The 13,888-nt window shown below is 39.2% G+C and overlaps 2 protein-coding genes across 2 annotated transcripts; both read right to left on the bottom strand.

Moving 5' to 3' along the window:
- Positions 1 to 354: 354 nt before the first annotated feature.
- On the bottom strand, positions 355 to 9,212 carry cpt1b (carnitine palmitoyltransferase 1B (muscle)). Its single transcript, XM_059334930.1, has 19 exons — positions 9,094 to 9,212; positions 7,965 to 8,117; positions 7,617 to 7,756; positions 7,269 to 7,440; positions 6,959 to 7,060; positions 6,428 to 6,565; positions 6,264 to 6,341; positions 5,444 to 5,551; positions 5,252 to 5,336; positions 4,873 to 5,068; positions 4,598 to 4,783; positions 3,983 to 4,088; positions 3,780 to 3,896; positions 3,479 to 3,643; positions 3,233 to 3,367; positions 2,293 to 2,445; positions 2,057 to 2,170; positions 1,152 to 1,244; positions 355 to 1,028 (listed from the first exon to the last, which is right to left on the bottom strand). Exons 2-19 carry the CDS (start codon positions 8,103 to 8,105, stop codon positions 894 to 896), a joined length of 2,364 nt encoding a protein of 787 aa, XP_059190913.1. The 5' UTR covers positions 8,106 to 8,117; positions 9,094 to 9,212; the 3' UTR covers positions 355 to 893.
- A 479-nt stretch (positions 9,213 to 9,691) lies between these two features.
- On the bottom strand, positions 9,692 to 12,346 carry LOC131973863 (kelch repeat and BTB domain-containing protein 11). Its single transcript, XM_059335974.1, has 8 exons — positions 12,311 to 12,346; positions 12,046 to 12,234; positions 11,734 to 11,918; positions 11,267 to 11,618; positions 11,006 to 11,151; positions 10,736 to 10,890; positions 10,438 to 10,595; positions 9,692 to 10,298 (listed from the first exon to the last, which is right to left on the bottom strand). Exons 1-8 carry the CDS (start codon positions 12,344 to 12,346, stop codon positions 10,116 to 10,118), a joined length of 1,404 nt encoding a protein of 467 aa, XP_059191957.1. The 3' UTR covers positions 9,692 to 10,115.
- Positions 12,347 to 13,888: the final 1,542 nt, after the last annotated feature.

Raw genomic sequence — 13,888 nt, 5'->3', positions numbered from 1 at the left:
GTTTGCACTAATCAGTGAGTATGTTGCCTTTGTTCAAGATCTAATGCATTTAGTTTTGCTCCCTTAAATGTTGCTGCAAGCAGTCTGACTTATTGTTGTGAAGCTTCCAGCTGATCAAAGTCCAGATTGTATTTGTTTATCTTCATAGCCTGGATGAATCTGCAAGGCCTCTGTAAATGCTCATATGGATATCAGGAGCAGGATATGACCTCCACCCCACCTCTTACAATAAACTTCTCTTATAATACATAGTTTTTTTCTGTCTGTTTTTCATGTATTAAGAGCATTAATACAATGGTTTAAATGCAGTAAGAATAGAAAGATGCATTCAGTTCTAGTGATCGTATGACTTCATTTTATTTGCACAAAAAACAGTGAGTTGTATGTGATAGATGTATAATGATTTTTAATATTTTAATCAAAAATTACAACTTAAAATTAACTGCAGTCCATACATACTGACACGTTACAAAGGATTTATAGTTTTTAACTTATAGTTATTTAAGCAGACATATTTACAGGTTTCATATGCATAAACCATGGACCATATATAAAGTTTTTATTTAGATTTATTACATTAATTTATATACAGTCTATGGCACAAGCTGACAAAAGGGAGGGAGAGATAACTATTGCTAAAACATCTCCCATTATTAAAGATTACATCTTTCCCTCAGCACTAAAACAGCACAGCTCTATAAAACAGTAATACATTAGTAACAACTCATCCTTTAATATGACTCAGTGGAATGACCAGCTCCTATAATGTGACCCACCAGAAAAGCAAAAAGATCATAAGTGCAACCTGTCACCTGAACTTTTTTAAAATAAATAAATCATGACAAAGAGACTCACAGGTTGTATGCGAGCCATATCCGGCACCCCTCAGTCTGTTATATGTGCTTCTTCCCATTTTCCAGCTGTACATGCTTTGTGTGTTCCCCATTCTTCTTGTCATTTTCAGGCCTGAAAAGTGCTTGGATATCCTGCATGGCCTTACAAATGTGCTGACCAAACCGACATGAGTCCTGCAGGCCACACAAAGAGAAAAAGAGAGAGAGAGAGAGAGAGAGAGAGAGAGAGAGTGCGTTGGGTTTTGAAAGATAGCAGATGGATCTATAATATGCATTGCTCTCATGTTGAGCTCTTACTGTGTCAGGGCTGGAGAACTTGCAGGAGATGTGGAATGTGATGAGGTTTTCTCCGACAATTATATACGACACACCATAACCATCATCAGCCACCTAGCGGTAGACAAGAGATGCTTTTATAACCATGCACCCAATTAAATTGGTAGCCAAAGATATTGTATTATATTATAACAATAAAGGTAAAAAAAATCCAAAAGATTGTCAATTTGTTCATCTTAAAAGGTCAATTTCATATCCATAAATCTAAATTCCCCAAACTTGCCCATCCTTAGTACCATTCAGGAAAACCATAAATAATAATAAATGTAAACAAATATCCACTATAATAGAATAATTATTGAGTTATTTCTGTATTATTTACTCCTGCACCTTATATGTATCTAGTTAATTTGTAATATATTTGGAAGTTATATATGTGTATGTTTCGGTGACCTAGTGGTTAGCACTCTTGCCTCACAGCACTCCGGCTTCCTCCCACAGTCCAAAACCATGCATTTACTATATACTGTCTAGCCACTATAACATTATTACCATCATATCATCAGTGTAATTGCCATCATCTTGCCACTGTACCTTACCTACCAACTTATCTTCTTTTTAACAAGAATGAATGTGTATGTTTATATATGTGCATATGTATGTATGTATATATATATATATATATATATATATATATATATATATATATATATTTCAAAATACTGAGTAACATATACAACTATTTTTGCAATGCCTTAATTGTTATGTTTATGCATAATGTCACTGTTGTATTGTGAAGACGTGCTTTATTTAAAAAAGAGACAGAGAGATGCTTTTATGATACTGCACAAAAAGCATCCAGATTAGACTAGAGGGTAAAATGTTGTGACTTGTGCACATCTTCAAAACTGAACAATTAAACTCACCGGACCAAATCCCCCACCAGCACCAACATATTTAGGAAACTTGTTGATGTCAACTAAGTTGAGCTGCTGCTGTGGAGTCTGGCTTGTGGACAACTTCCAGGGCTCTGAAAGCACCTAGCAGTAAAGACATTGGATGTTAGGGCAGATAAAGGGGTATGGCTGTGATAAGGTTAACAGAAAAGCTGATCAGAAACCAATAAAATGAAAGAGAAATTAACAATGATAATAGTTAAAACCTTTTTAAGGAATGGCGAGTCGACACCAAGGTATTTGGACACTATGTAGAGACAGAAGAGGTGACGGTCGATACCAGAACCAGTCATGGCCAGACGGTACATGTTTTGATGCTTATCTGCTGCCTTCCGAAACAGGGAAAGTTTCTGGGCATTCTGATCATAAAAACAACAAGCAGAAACAATAGCATTCAGGCCCATATATATATACGACATGGACATAATATCACAAATACCTTATTTCTCTTCATGCAAGTGTTAGTTTAACTTTGCTAGAACATGAGAGAGTTCACAGTCCAGGGCACTGACATGCAGAGACACGTTGGCCTGTATTGGTCCTGGTGACCAAGTCCTAAGCAGCACAATGTGACCTCTAACAGCACGTCCTCTCACATTGTGACCTTTCATGCTTACAGGACGTGTGTAAATACAAACACGTCACTGATTGTGATTTTGTCAGCCTGATAAGACACATTTGACACCAGATATGTCCAAAGTCTAATTGAAGGGTTCATTTGTGGAAAGAGATAAAAGTAATTCTAAAAAACAATAATCGAAGACCAGTTGGACTAATTTTCCCTTGAGTGAACAATGAAAATTACATGATTTAGGAAAATGATAAACGCAACACCAATTTGATTGAATGATTGACCGCATATAAAAAAAAGAAGATTTAGGAAGATGAATCAAAAGAAAAGAAGAAAAGAAATGAAAAATATATTTTAAAAAATAATTGCAAAAACAAACAAAAAACCTAAGTATTTCATCCTGAAAGGGCTTTTAATGTATTAAACTCTGCTGGAGAATCCACTATTAGAAAGGTATACTGAGTAATTAACCATTGTTCATACCCACAGAATTTAATGTAACATACTTTTTAGATTTTATGTTGTGTGTTCCTGATTCATCTTCAGTGTTTTGTGTGTTGTTATGTTCTGCTTACTGTTACACATGCGTCCTCCATGGCTCTGACAAATGCAACAGCCTCAGAAGTGCAGGAGCGCACCGTCTCTGTCCTACCGTCTCTAAACATACGAGTCATTGATGACTCGTACGTCAGACAGAACACTCCCTGGTCCTTAATAACAAATTGATTGAAGTCATTTAGTGATGGTGGGTGACATAATCAAACTTCTCAAAAGAAAAAAAAAGTGAGTAATAATGTCAGTAAAGTCATGATAATACCTACCCTGAACTGTGCCAGCTGCAGGGCCAGCTGAATAAAAGCATCAGGGCTGCACCTGCACTTCTTGATCAGTCCTTTCCCAAACTCTGAAAACAGATAGCCGTGGAAGTCCACGTCATCAGCTATCTGCTTGGCTGACAGGTATGAAGTCTCAATGATTTCTTGGCACTAAGAGTGGAAAAACAGAAAGATTATCCTGGTTCATTTCATGATGTTAACACAGCTAATAAATCAAATATCAATATATTATTTCATACAAATTAAATAGGTCAATGTCAATAAATGAATCAAGGTGCTTATGTACCTCCTTTGAAATTTGCCACTGCAGTCGAGTGGGATAAGGCAGGCCTTTGTTCACATCCCCTTTACAGTGTCCCTCCTCTGTGTAGCCAAGATGGAAGCAGTCTGTTGCCAGGACATACTACACAGAAAGAAAATGCTGGCTGAAGAATGTTGCAAACTTTAGTTAATTATTTTTTAAATAAAGTATTGCCGCAGATTTTATACCTCCCACATATGTCCTACAATTGGTGCATCAGCCCAAGAATGTTCAGCATTTACACCCATTTTTCCATTTGGATAAGAGACCAAGGTGAAAGACTTGTCAAACCACCTGTGAAAAAACAGAACAATGTTTTTTTTGTTTTTTTTTCAGGAAACAAACCATTAAAAGTCTAGCCCAGGGGCCTGCAACCTTTAAGAGCAAAAGGGTCATTGTTGGCCAAAAAAAGAGTAAAAATGTCTAATGACTAATACTAAGTATACTAATAGGTCATAATGAGCATTGCAATGAGAACCCAAATGCAAATTTGTAATTGAAAGCTAGCCTAGCTAGGGACAACTCAAAACTTGAGTTGAAGTTGACATAATTTAGAGTTTAAGTCACCGGGCCATGAGCTTTTGCAAGCAATGATACACTTTGTAGTTGATAAATAATGCCTTATTAAAGCTACACATTTTTATAATTGAAAAATACAAATTGTTTGGGGCCTACATCAATGTGATGAATTAAAATTAAAATGTAAAGAACATTTCAATCTGTATAATTTGTTTGTTACAGTCACAGGGAGCCACGGAAGACGGCCTGAATGGCAGACACCTTCTCTTAACCTCTCTGCCTACCTGTCGTAACATTTTCCATGAAGAAGGGACTTGGCATAACTGTCAAGTGATTTGGTCTTTGCAGGGTCATAACCCTGCTGCTCGTCATCTAGTGTTAGGAAGAAGGCAGCTGACTCAATGGCATCCAGGGACACTTTGTTTCCTCCCTGGCTGAAATATTTCATCCGAGCCCGTGCCCATGGAACTCTAGAAGGGGATTTCAGAGTTAGGCAATTTTCCATCTTATTTGTGTGTGTATGTGCTCATGTGTCATGCCCATGTGTATGATCGTAGACCTGTTTCCTGCAGTCAGGGCAGCTAATTTGAGCTCTCCTGGCTGGGGTTCTGATGTGTCATTGAGAATCCTTTGAAACTGTGTCTCAAGTTCACTGGGTAAGAGGTGGCGCCCGCCAGTGTACAGCCACACTTGGAAAAAACGGCCCTTGTGGTAGACAACCAGGTGCTTACGGTCAGTCAGGTGCTGCACGATATCTGTTGGGAAAGGCCAACAAGAAAAGGAAATGTGTGGACACAGGGCAAAAGAAGAGGAACTGTTAATCCCACATAACTAATCCTGACCGCCTGAACTACAGTTGTTAGAGGGTAAATCAGTACTGGAGCACATTCAAGTGTGTTCAACCCTTCAAGCAACTTTGAACTTGTTCAGGTGTTTACCTGTTTCAATCCCAGGGATGCGAGTGGTGTTAAACATTCTTTCCATCTGAGTGGAACACATAGGAACTGTCCCCAAAGCCCTCAGCTGAGATGAAAAGAGAAAATGAAATATTCAGAGAAGAAAAAAAGTATGTATGGTTTTACAGTTGCGAGGTTAGAGAAGAGTGGTTGTAAAGTTGTGGCAAACATTACCGGTGCATGCTCTCCACGTTCCAATTTGCGTCTGTACTGCAGCATGGCATGAACCACATTACCTGCTCGTGCAGCCTGTCGGTGTGTTGGGGTCACGTACAAGAGGTCCTAATACAATCACCACAAAGAGAAAGCAGACAGGCCAGTCAACAAAAATAGACTGAAAGAAGAGCACAAATATAAATCACAGAAACAGACATTTGTTTTGAAATATTAATGAATAAGTATTATTAATATTATTTATAATTATTTGTATTTAATTAATGGGTAACGCTTTAGAATAAGGTCCTTAATAACCATTAATTAACAAGTAATAAGGCATTGTTCTCGCTTTAGATCTGGTAGTTGCAAAAAGCATAGTTAACTTATAGTTAACTTATAATAGATGAGCAATAAAGTATATTTTAATATCAATAAGCAAACAAAATAAGATTAATAAAGGCATGGCAAAGACATAATGGGTGGGTCATGGGTGTTTGTAATGCCATTATTAACACTTATATAAGCTTATAAACACACAATAATGTTAATAAGCATCTTGTAAGGACTTACAAGGGCCTTATTACTTGTTAATTAATGGTTATTACAAGGACCTTAATACAAAGCAGTCAAATCAAATCAAAATCAAATTTTGGTTGAAGCTTTGAGAGTTATGGTATTTTTGTTTTAGTATTTGTAATTTTTTTTAAAAAGTCTATTTTATGTACCATTTTCCCAACTTTGACTGTATAATTTCTACATTCATATGACTAAAAAAAACAAAAACTTTGCTATACTCTCCACCAGTATAAAAGGCTGACCAAGTGATAGTCCATCTTACCATTATATAGAAGTTACTGTTCACCATAATAGGACTCCTGCCCCTGAGGTAGATGTACTCCTCCCACCAGTCACTGACCTAGAGAAGATAACAAATTATTGTATAACATTATGATTCAACTGAATTTGATTTTCAATGTTGTATCACTTGTAAACATTACTCACATAATTTGTGGCCCACCATGATTTCAGGATAAGGTATCTCTGTAGCTGGGCTGCTATGGAATCTTTAAAGTCATTGGCCAAAATCTCCATTTGATTGTACTGTTCATTGTCCAGCAGGGGACGTACTGACTCCAGGTACTGTGGGGACACATTGAGTATGTAGTCAGGACAAAGTAGCAGTGTTATGTTGAAACACAGCTGATATAAGCAGCTGATTTACACAAACAGAAGACCTGAAAGGCATCTAACACCAGATAGAGTGCAGGAATGGAGTAGGAACAGTAGATGGTGGTACAGCATAAGCATGTCTATGATTTAACCTACATTTATTAAAAGGCTTATATAGGTTAACATAATGTGCTGGATGGATTTAAATATTATAAATTATGGATATTATCAAGGGATTTCATGACAAATTTTGATTTTTTTTGTGATCAATTGCATTTAGTATGTTTCCATGTCAGACATTTCAAGAATCCATTCACTTGTGTGTTTGTGTGAATTGGAGGTCAGTATTGTGTCATTTCACACCCTGTGAATTGTATCGTCCACACTGGGCACAGGGAGCCTGGGTAAGGACGCCTGGAAACTGTAGAGCAGCGGCCTGCGCCCAGAGAACATCTTCACCAGGCTCTGGTGACAAACACACAACACCCAGAATATCACACACATATTACAGTATACAGCATGACCCTTTATAACAGATTCAAACAAGAATCAAGCATACCCTCTGCACTGTAAGGCACAGTTTAATAGATGGTGTACTGGCATCCAGACAATTTGATGACCCACAAAGTGCAATTTAAAACTCTGACAGAGTGAGACAGAAGGACAAACGTACCAGCCACACTTTGGTAGATGAGCTCATTCTTCCGTGGGATTCAAAAATCCATCCGTGATGGGAGAGCAGAGCTTTGAGAGTGTATCTCAAGAGGTAGATGAGGAACAGCCACAGTCCAGTGGCAAACAGGATGGCACTCAGCACGGCTCGGGTCTGCACAGATATATAGTCTCTGCCCAGAAAAGGCACAGAACACTGCCTTTGTCAGCAACAGAGTTTTAAATCAAACAATGCAAGAGTAACTTTGTTTTTACATAGCTGACTTCCTGCACAGCTCATCTTATCTTAAGGTCCAGTACTAAGTGACAACAATGGAAGGCATAATAGTGGCTGCAGGAGATTTCTGACCTGTGTGGCAGGTTTTCCTTGATTGTGTCAATCATTCCTAAAGAGGGGTCTATGCGGATATACAAGGAGCTCATCATGGCAATCACAACTATCAGCCAGCTGGACGGACTGGCAGGATAGACTCCAGCCAGTACACCATTCTGTGAATGAAAAGCAACAAGATTCAATATTAACACAAAGTTCCATCTTCTATGTTCTGTCCAGACAATGAATGAACAAGAATGCACAGGTACTGGAAATGCCTTTGAAAAGCTAAATGCTACAATTTAAAGCGTGTTTGCAATCTTATTGATTGACTCCACATTTTTTAACACTGATCAGTTAGGTCAGACGTGTTGGCCATTGTACCTTGAATTGAATGGCTCGCTTCTTCCATGCAGTCACTCCAGACAGGTAGATGGTTTTGATGACCTCTTGACTCAGTTTAAGGTCCACGCCATCTGGGCGCACAGTGAACTGAAAGCCCACTGCCTGATGCGCCTCAGCCATCTCTGAATAGCACTGACATGGAAAACAAAGGTTTTCTGACTGGAAATATAGACTATAATGTAGAAACCCTGAGTGGCAAGTGAGGTAAAGCGTTTACCTTTCAGGGCTTTCAGAAATAGAGCATGTTATTATTCCCCATCAATTTCCCATGAGAAAAGTTCTGCTGCAAATCCAAATTTCCATTGAAACATGCATCATTTTTAGACCTATTATACCAATAGGAACTAGTGACCTGACCTGTCTACTTCACTAATTATGACATAAAGAAGAATTTGAGTTTTACAGATCTGACTCAGGTTACTTGATGGAAAGTTGCACCGTCAGTAGTGTTTGCACAAAATGTGATATGGAAGGTCATTGATATGATGTTTAAATATATCAGCACCAAAATGTATATATACTGTTAATATTGTGATGTGTCTGGGTTCAGTCATTGTCTTTTGAATGCAAAAAAAATTCCCTTGTGGAATTCAGAATAAAAATATTTGAAGTTCGTAAACTACTCCATGTAATGGCCAGGGAGACAGGTCTAGGATTTCTTTTTCCATGTCATATGACTGAACAGTCTCCAAGTGGGACAAAGTTCATTGGCCAGATATAGTAGTACACCGGCTGAGCATGCGCGGTGCCTCAGATAGGCATGAAAATATAAACACAGGCTACAAGCAACAGATGAATGCTAAAAACTTTGGCATTGCAAAACGCTGTGAGAATCTTCTAGACAGTTTAAAGGTCAGCATTTGTTTTTACTGAACAACTGAACTAAAAGTTAACATAATAGGTCAGCACTTGACTGTCAATTAACTTCCCCATTGAGATTCTCACCCGACTTTTTTTTACATACATGGTTCAACACAAGATAGAACACAAACAAAGATCATCAATCATTTATCACTTTCAACCTTAACCTGCTATACTGGAAGTCTACACTACAATGATAAGGCAGAAAAAACTCTAATTATAAATAAAAGACAGACTCATACTTTACCTATCAGAACAGAGTCAGTGCAGTCCACTCAGGCAGAGGAAAGCTGCGACTTTGGCTTGAGTCAGTGAGGCAGTGAAATTCCTCTGTACTCAGGCGTGTGTGCTCTGTGTGACTCCTGTGCCCTTGATGTGGCTTTCCTCAGGTAGTGAGATCAGAGCTGTCGTCTCCTGTGTTTTCCAACCCTCCCTCTCTCCCCCTTCCCCAACACCACTCTCTCTCCCCCCTCTGCCTGTGCCTCTCTCACCCGTGACACGCTTCTTTTTGTAATGAGACACCGAACATAGACAGAGCCCAACCTCGTGTGCCTTGAGGTCTCTGATATGTAACCGAGTCTGCTGCAGTGCTGTGTGAGGATGTAACTGAGAGCAATGTGACATTTCCTTTTCAGCGACTGACAGTGCAAGTCGTATTTAGCTGGGATAATAATAAATATCATAGTGTGATAAGAATAACAAATACACAACCTCAGATCGTTGTCAGCTGATTTGTGTTGTGACTTACAAAATGGGACCTAAAGGTTTCATCAAGAGAAGAAAGAAAACAAAAATTAATAATCCAACAATGTAAGTAAGAAAGGAGAAAGTTTCTTTACTGTGAACAAAAGCATAAATATACACAAAATAAACAAAGGAACTATATCTTACATTTCAGGATACCATATCCAGATTCCTATTCATAAATAACCATAATAAACCTAAAAGAAAAATCATGTTGAGATTTTGAATCTCACATACAAGGGGGCAGCAGACAGCAGAGAGTATGCATACAGACTACACAGATACAAACACTGCATTAGTCCATTTTCCTTAAAAGCAATATAAGTATTGAAGTCCAACTCGATCCATGGTCAAAAGCAATTATAATTCACAATAAAGTCTAAGAGTATCTGCCCTAAGGACTGATATTTTAAACACAAGAGAAAATGAAAATCCACCTATGAATTCTTCTTACTTCTTATTTTAAGAATGATTACATTATATTGCACACAGTATAGCAAGAAAAAAGAAAAGATAGCTATTTCATTAAAAGTGAAGATAAAAGACAGCTTCGTAGCGGGTGGATATGGGTAAAGGAGGAAGAACTCTGAGGGAAAGAGTTTGGAGATCCATCCTTGCAACACTGTTGTGTTCTATACTTGGCATCAAGACCTGGTCACCTACCACCGTCCCCTGTCCTGCAAACGCCACTTTCTCAGCCCTGTGCACCTAAAAAGATAAAAAGGATAGAGCTGATGATTATATATATGAGTTGCAAATATGAGGCATGAATGTTAAAGATGTGCTAAGAAGTAGATAAGGTAGGTTAACTTCTGTATGTAACTGCTAATGTAATGTAGATTCGTACCTGTCCCCACCTCTGTGACTGCACACAGAATGATGTCACCACATTTTCTGAGTTGTTCCCACCAATCACAAGCAGCCTGTCAGTGGCACACAGGAGGTAAAGTGTAGGTATGTCTGCATCTGATCTGGTAAGGGTGGGAAGCAGTTCAGACCAGGAGTCTAAAAGACATAGAGAATACAGAAGCAGCATTTTTTATATGCCCAGATTAACATGTTAGGAAAGGGTCTTAACTGTACACACAAGCTTTCTCAAGATTTTTTTCTCTACTTTGAAACAGTACTATAATGTTCTGCTTTACCCTGTCTTGTGTTGTACTGCAGCAGCAGCTTCTCTCCAGTCCTCTGGATGCTCCCCAACACATAGAGACAGTGTCCAAGACTAGTGGCAAGAGGCACATCATGGGACAAGGACATGGTGAACTGGAAGTCAGTGAGCGGCAGTGAGGAGACAAACCTGAGGCAGAGGTTATATTCAGTCACTAATACATCAACAATTGAATGAAGGATGCTTTTTACAGAGACATCCAAAAACCTACCAGCTGAAACACACTAATAAAGAGGACACAAACCTCCATGTGTCCTTCCATGGGTCGTAGCGTTCTACAGCTGTATAAAGAGCTGTGCTGGAATCTGGGGTCACCAGTGAGTCCAAGTACCAGCCTCCCACAGCGTAAATACAGCCTTCACAGGCCACAGCACTGAAGTGCCTTCTGTGCTGTGGATGAGTGTGAGTTTTCGTTACTTAAGCGACTATGAATGGAAGAGAAGCTTTATTTTGTGCAAGTCAGACTGGTCATGAGCTTGATTCACACCCTAAAAGACTGTCTCACCTTAATCAGAGGAGCTGTGGTGACCCATGTATTAGTATAGGGATTATACCTTAAAGAAGCCATCTTGAACTCCCAGCCTCTCTTGACACGGTGCCGGTAGCCTCCTATGATGTACAGGTAGTTATACAGGACCACTGTAGTGAAACACCACTTATCAGCCGTGAAAGGAAGCTCTGTGACTGGATACCAATCTCCTCTGTCCTCTGACCCATTCAGGGTGAACATATGTCGGGCACGTTCAGTTTCTGGGTCCTTCCAGGAAGTCAGGTTCTCTTTTCTAAGGCTGCAGAGACGTCTGTCTCCTTGTGTCCTCAGGTGGACAACCTCATCCTTCTCTGCATCGTTCAGACACCTGGGGAGTGAATCAGTTTGAGGGACGAGAAGGAATCAACTCTGTTCATGCAGCAAATCCAGATTACAGCCCAAAGATTTCGTGTCGTGTAATAATACTGTGAAGTGTTGCATACTTGATGAGGTAAGGCAGCTCCAGAAGGTTTATAGCCAGGTAGGTGAACACTGTCGTCTTCAGCTCCACACTGCAGATCTCTTTAGCCAGACCCAGATAGGATAAACAGTTTGCTGGGCTGAGTTCGTCTGCGAGGACTGACAGGCACTTTGAGAGGAAGGCCTCAGCCAGCAGATAGCTGCTGACCTCCAGAGGTGGAGGAAGAGTTGTCAGACGTTAGGTTAAATTTGGGGTGAATCCCTACACTAGAAAAAAACATAGGTTGTCCGATAGCGACAGGGATAATAGACATGGAGATATGACGTCTGCATACCTGGATGTGTGTGTCCAACTCCTCCTGAGGGACATTAAAGTTGTTATGGAAGGAAAACTCAAGGAGATTGTGGAAGACAGAGGAGGACACATGTTCCAAGTGGATGAGGCTCTCTGAGGTCTCTCTCATTCTGGACTGGGACAAGGCTCGGAAGTACTCGCTGCACTCCGAGAGTACTCCAAGGTCCACCTTAGGAATGGATTGTTAAAGCAAAATCTATGCAGTTAGTTTTTCATTAACTTGAACAGTTAGGATGCTTACTTACATGGAATGCACATGTGCTGGTTTGGACTGTAACCATGGTCTCATCTCCATCTCCAGGGTGATATGTGCGAAGTGCCTCGTTGGTTTTCCACTCCTCTGAGTCTGTTTTAAATGATGGTCTGTCTGTGATGCATGGGGATGCTATTTGGATTGTGACTGCTGGTAAAGCTCCCCAAAATCTTGTAAGGACATATTTCAGCCATACGTTTACCAACTCAAATAGTAACATAAAACATTGCCTGAGAGGATTCATCTCACTGAGTATTGTTTGGATCCAACTTTAGCCCATCATAACAGATTTAATACTGCGTGTGACATGTTATTTGTTAAAACTCTTAAAGTCTAAAGATGCAATGCACCTCTCACACAACCACTGCTTCAATGACCAATCAGAGTGGCACGGTAAGAGCTCCAAAAAAGGGAAGAAATGCCCTGTAAACAGTTCCAAGCAGGCACTGCAACGGAAAAATAGTGTACAGAACAGTCAGTTTAGTCCACATACCACCAGCCCATCTCCTTTTCCCTGCTGCAGCTCTCACTGTCACGTGACCCTCGACAACACAAATAGCCTGACAGCTGAGAGCAAATATTCAAGACAACCTGCCAACAGAAACAACTTGTAAAAAAAAAATAGTGCCGTGCACCACAAAGGTAAATGTAAATGTTCAATTCAAAATTCCTGTTTGTTCTGCGACAGATTCATTCGGTTCAGAAGTGCCCTCCGATCTTTGAGCAGTGCAGTTCTTTCTGGCTGGTCTATTCTTGGCACATGGAGGTGGGACAAGTCAACCCTCTGAGATGAAACATGGTCTCCTTTACTCTGCTCTCCACGTCATCATGGGGCAATCAAGTTACATAGCAGTTATGAGAGTAACTTTATCTTTCACAAAATCTATCACTACATTTGCTAAAATATATTTTAAAGACACAATGTGTAGGATTAAGAGAGCTTTTGTGGCAGAAATGTAATATAACATTCAGAATTATGTTTCCATTAGTAAAATAACCTGTATTCAATTGGTTGCTGTCTAGATGCCTATAGATCCTACACACTGGTCCATTAAGACCGATACAAATTCATACATAAGTAGACATAGTAATAAACAAGATAAAAATAGATGCAATTACACAAGTTCTGAGCATGTATGTTTAATTTGCTTTGGAAATTATATTTCAGTAGTGCAAAGAGGACCAACATCATACAGAGAAACAGAATAAAACAGTACTTGAACAAGGTTGTTTAAAATGAGTTGCATATAGTACATGTGTCTGATGGACTTTTTAAGTTAACGCAATAAAATCGGTAGATGTTCCATGTTATGATTCTTAGCTCTGAATATTATCGTCAGAACAGAATGATATATAGATGACGAAAGAAAATACAAGATTAACTAAATATGGGCATGCAGTAAAGATGTAGTATTTTATTTTGACTGTTCAAATGGATATATTAGTAGTATAAAACATTACATAAAATAGCCCTTGTGCAGTAATTTGCTGAATGTAGGAAAGTTTTAATTCAACTTTATTAGACCTAGAAAGAATACCCTAATGGAGAATGAACATCAGAAGAAAGAAG

The sequence above is a fragment of the Centropristis striata genome, chromosome 6 (assembly GCF_030273125.1).
Source record: "Centropristis striata isolate RG_2023a ecotype Rhode Island chromosome 6, C.striata_1.0, whole genome shotgun sequence".
Classification (NCBI taxonomy): Eukaryota; Metazoa; Chordata; class Actinopteri; order Perciformes; family Serranidae; genus Centropristis; species Centropristis striata.
The sequence above is the reverse complement of the archived record's forward strand: the minus strand, read 5'-3'. Positions and strand labels throughout refer to the sequence as shown.

Excerpts from the sequence above, each read along its gene's own strand:
- cpt1b (XM_059334930.1), bottom strand. The coding sequence starts at position 8,105 with ATGGCTGAGGCGCATCAGGCAGTGGGCTTTCAGTTCACTGTGCGCCCA. Across the intron at positions 6,342-6,427 it reads CATGGTGGGCCACAAATTAT|GTCAGTGACTGGTGGGAGGA; the intron begins GTGAGTAATGTT and ends TATCTTCTCTAG. Across the intron at positions 4,089-4,597 it reads CATGGAAAATGTTACGACAG|GTGGTTTGACAAGTCTTTCA; the intron begins GTAGGCAGAGAG and ends GTTTTTTCACAG.
- LOC131973863 (XM_059335974.1), bottom strand. The coding sequence starts at position 12,346 with ATGGTTACAGTCCAAACCAGCACATGTGCATTCCAT. Across the intron at positions 11,919-12,045 it reads AGTTGGACACACACATCCAG|GTCAGCAGCTATCTGCTGGC; the intron begins GTATGCAGACGT and ends CCACCTCTGGAG. Across the intron at positions 10,596-10,735 it reads GCAGTACAACACAAGACAGG|ACTCCTGGTCTGAACTGCTT; the intron begins GTAAAGCAGAAC and ends TATGTCTTTTAG.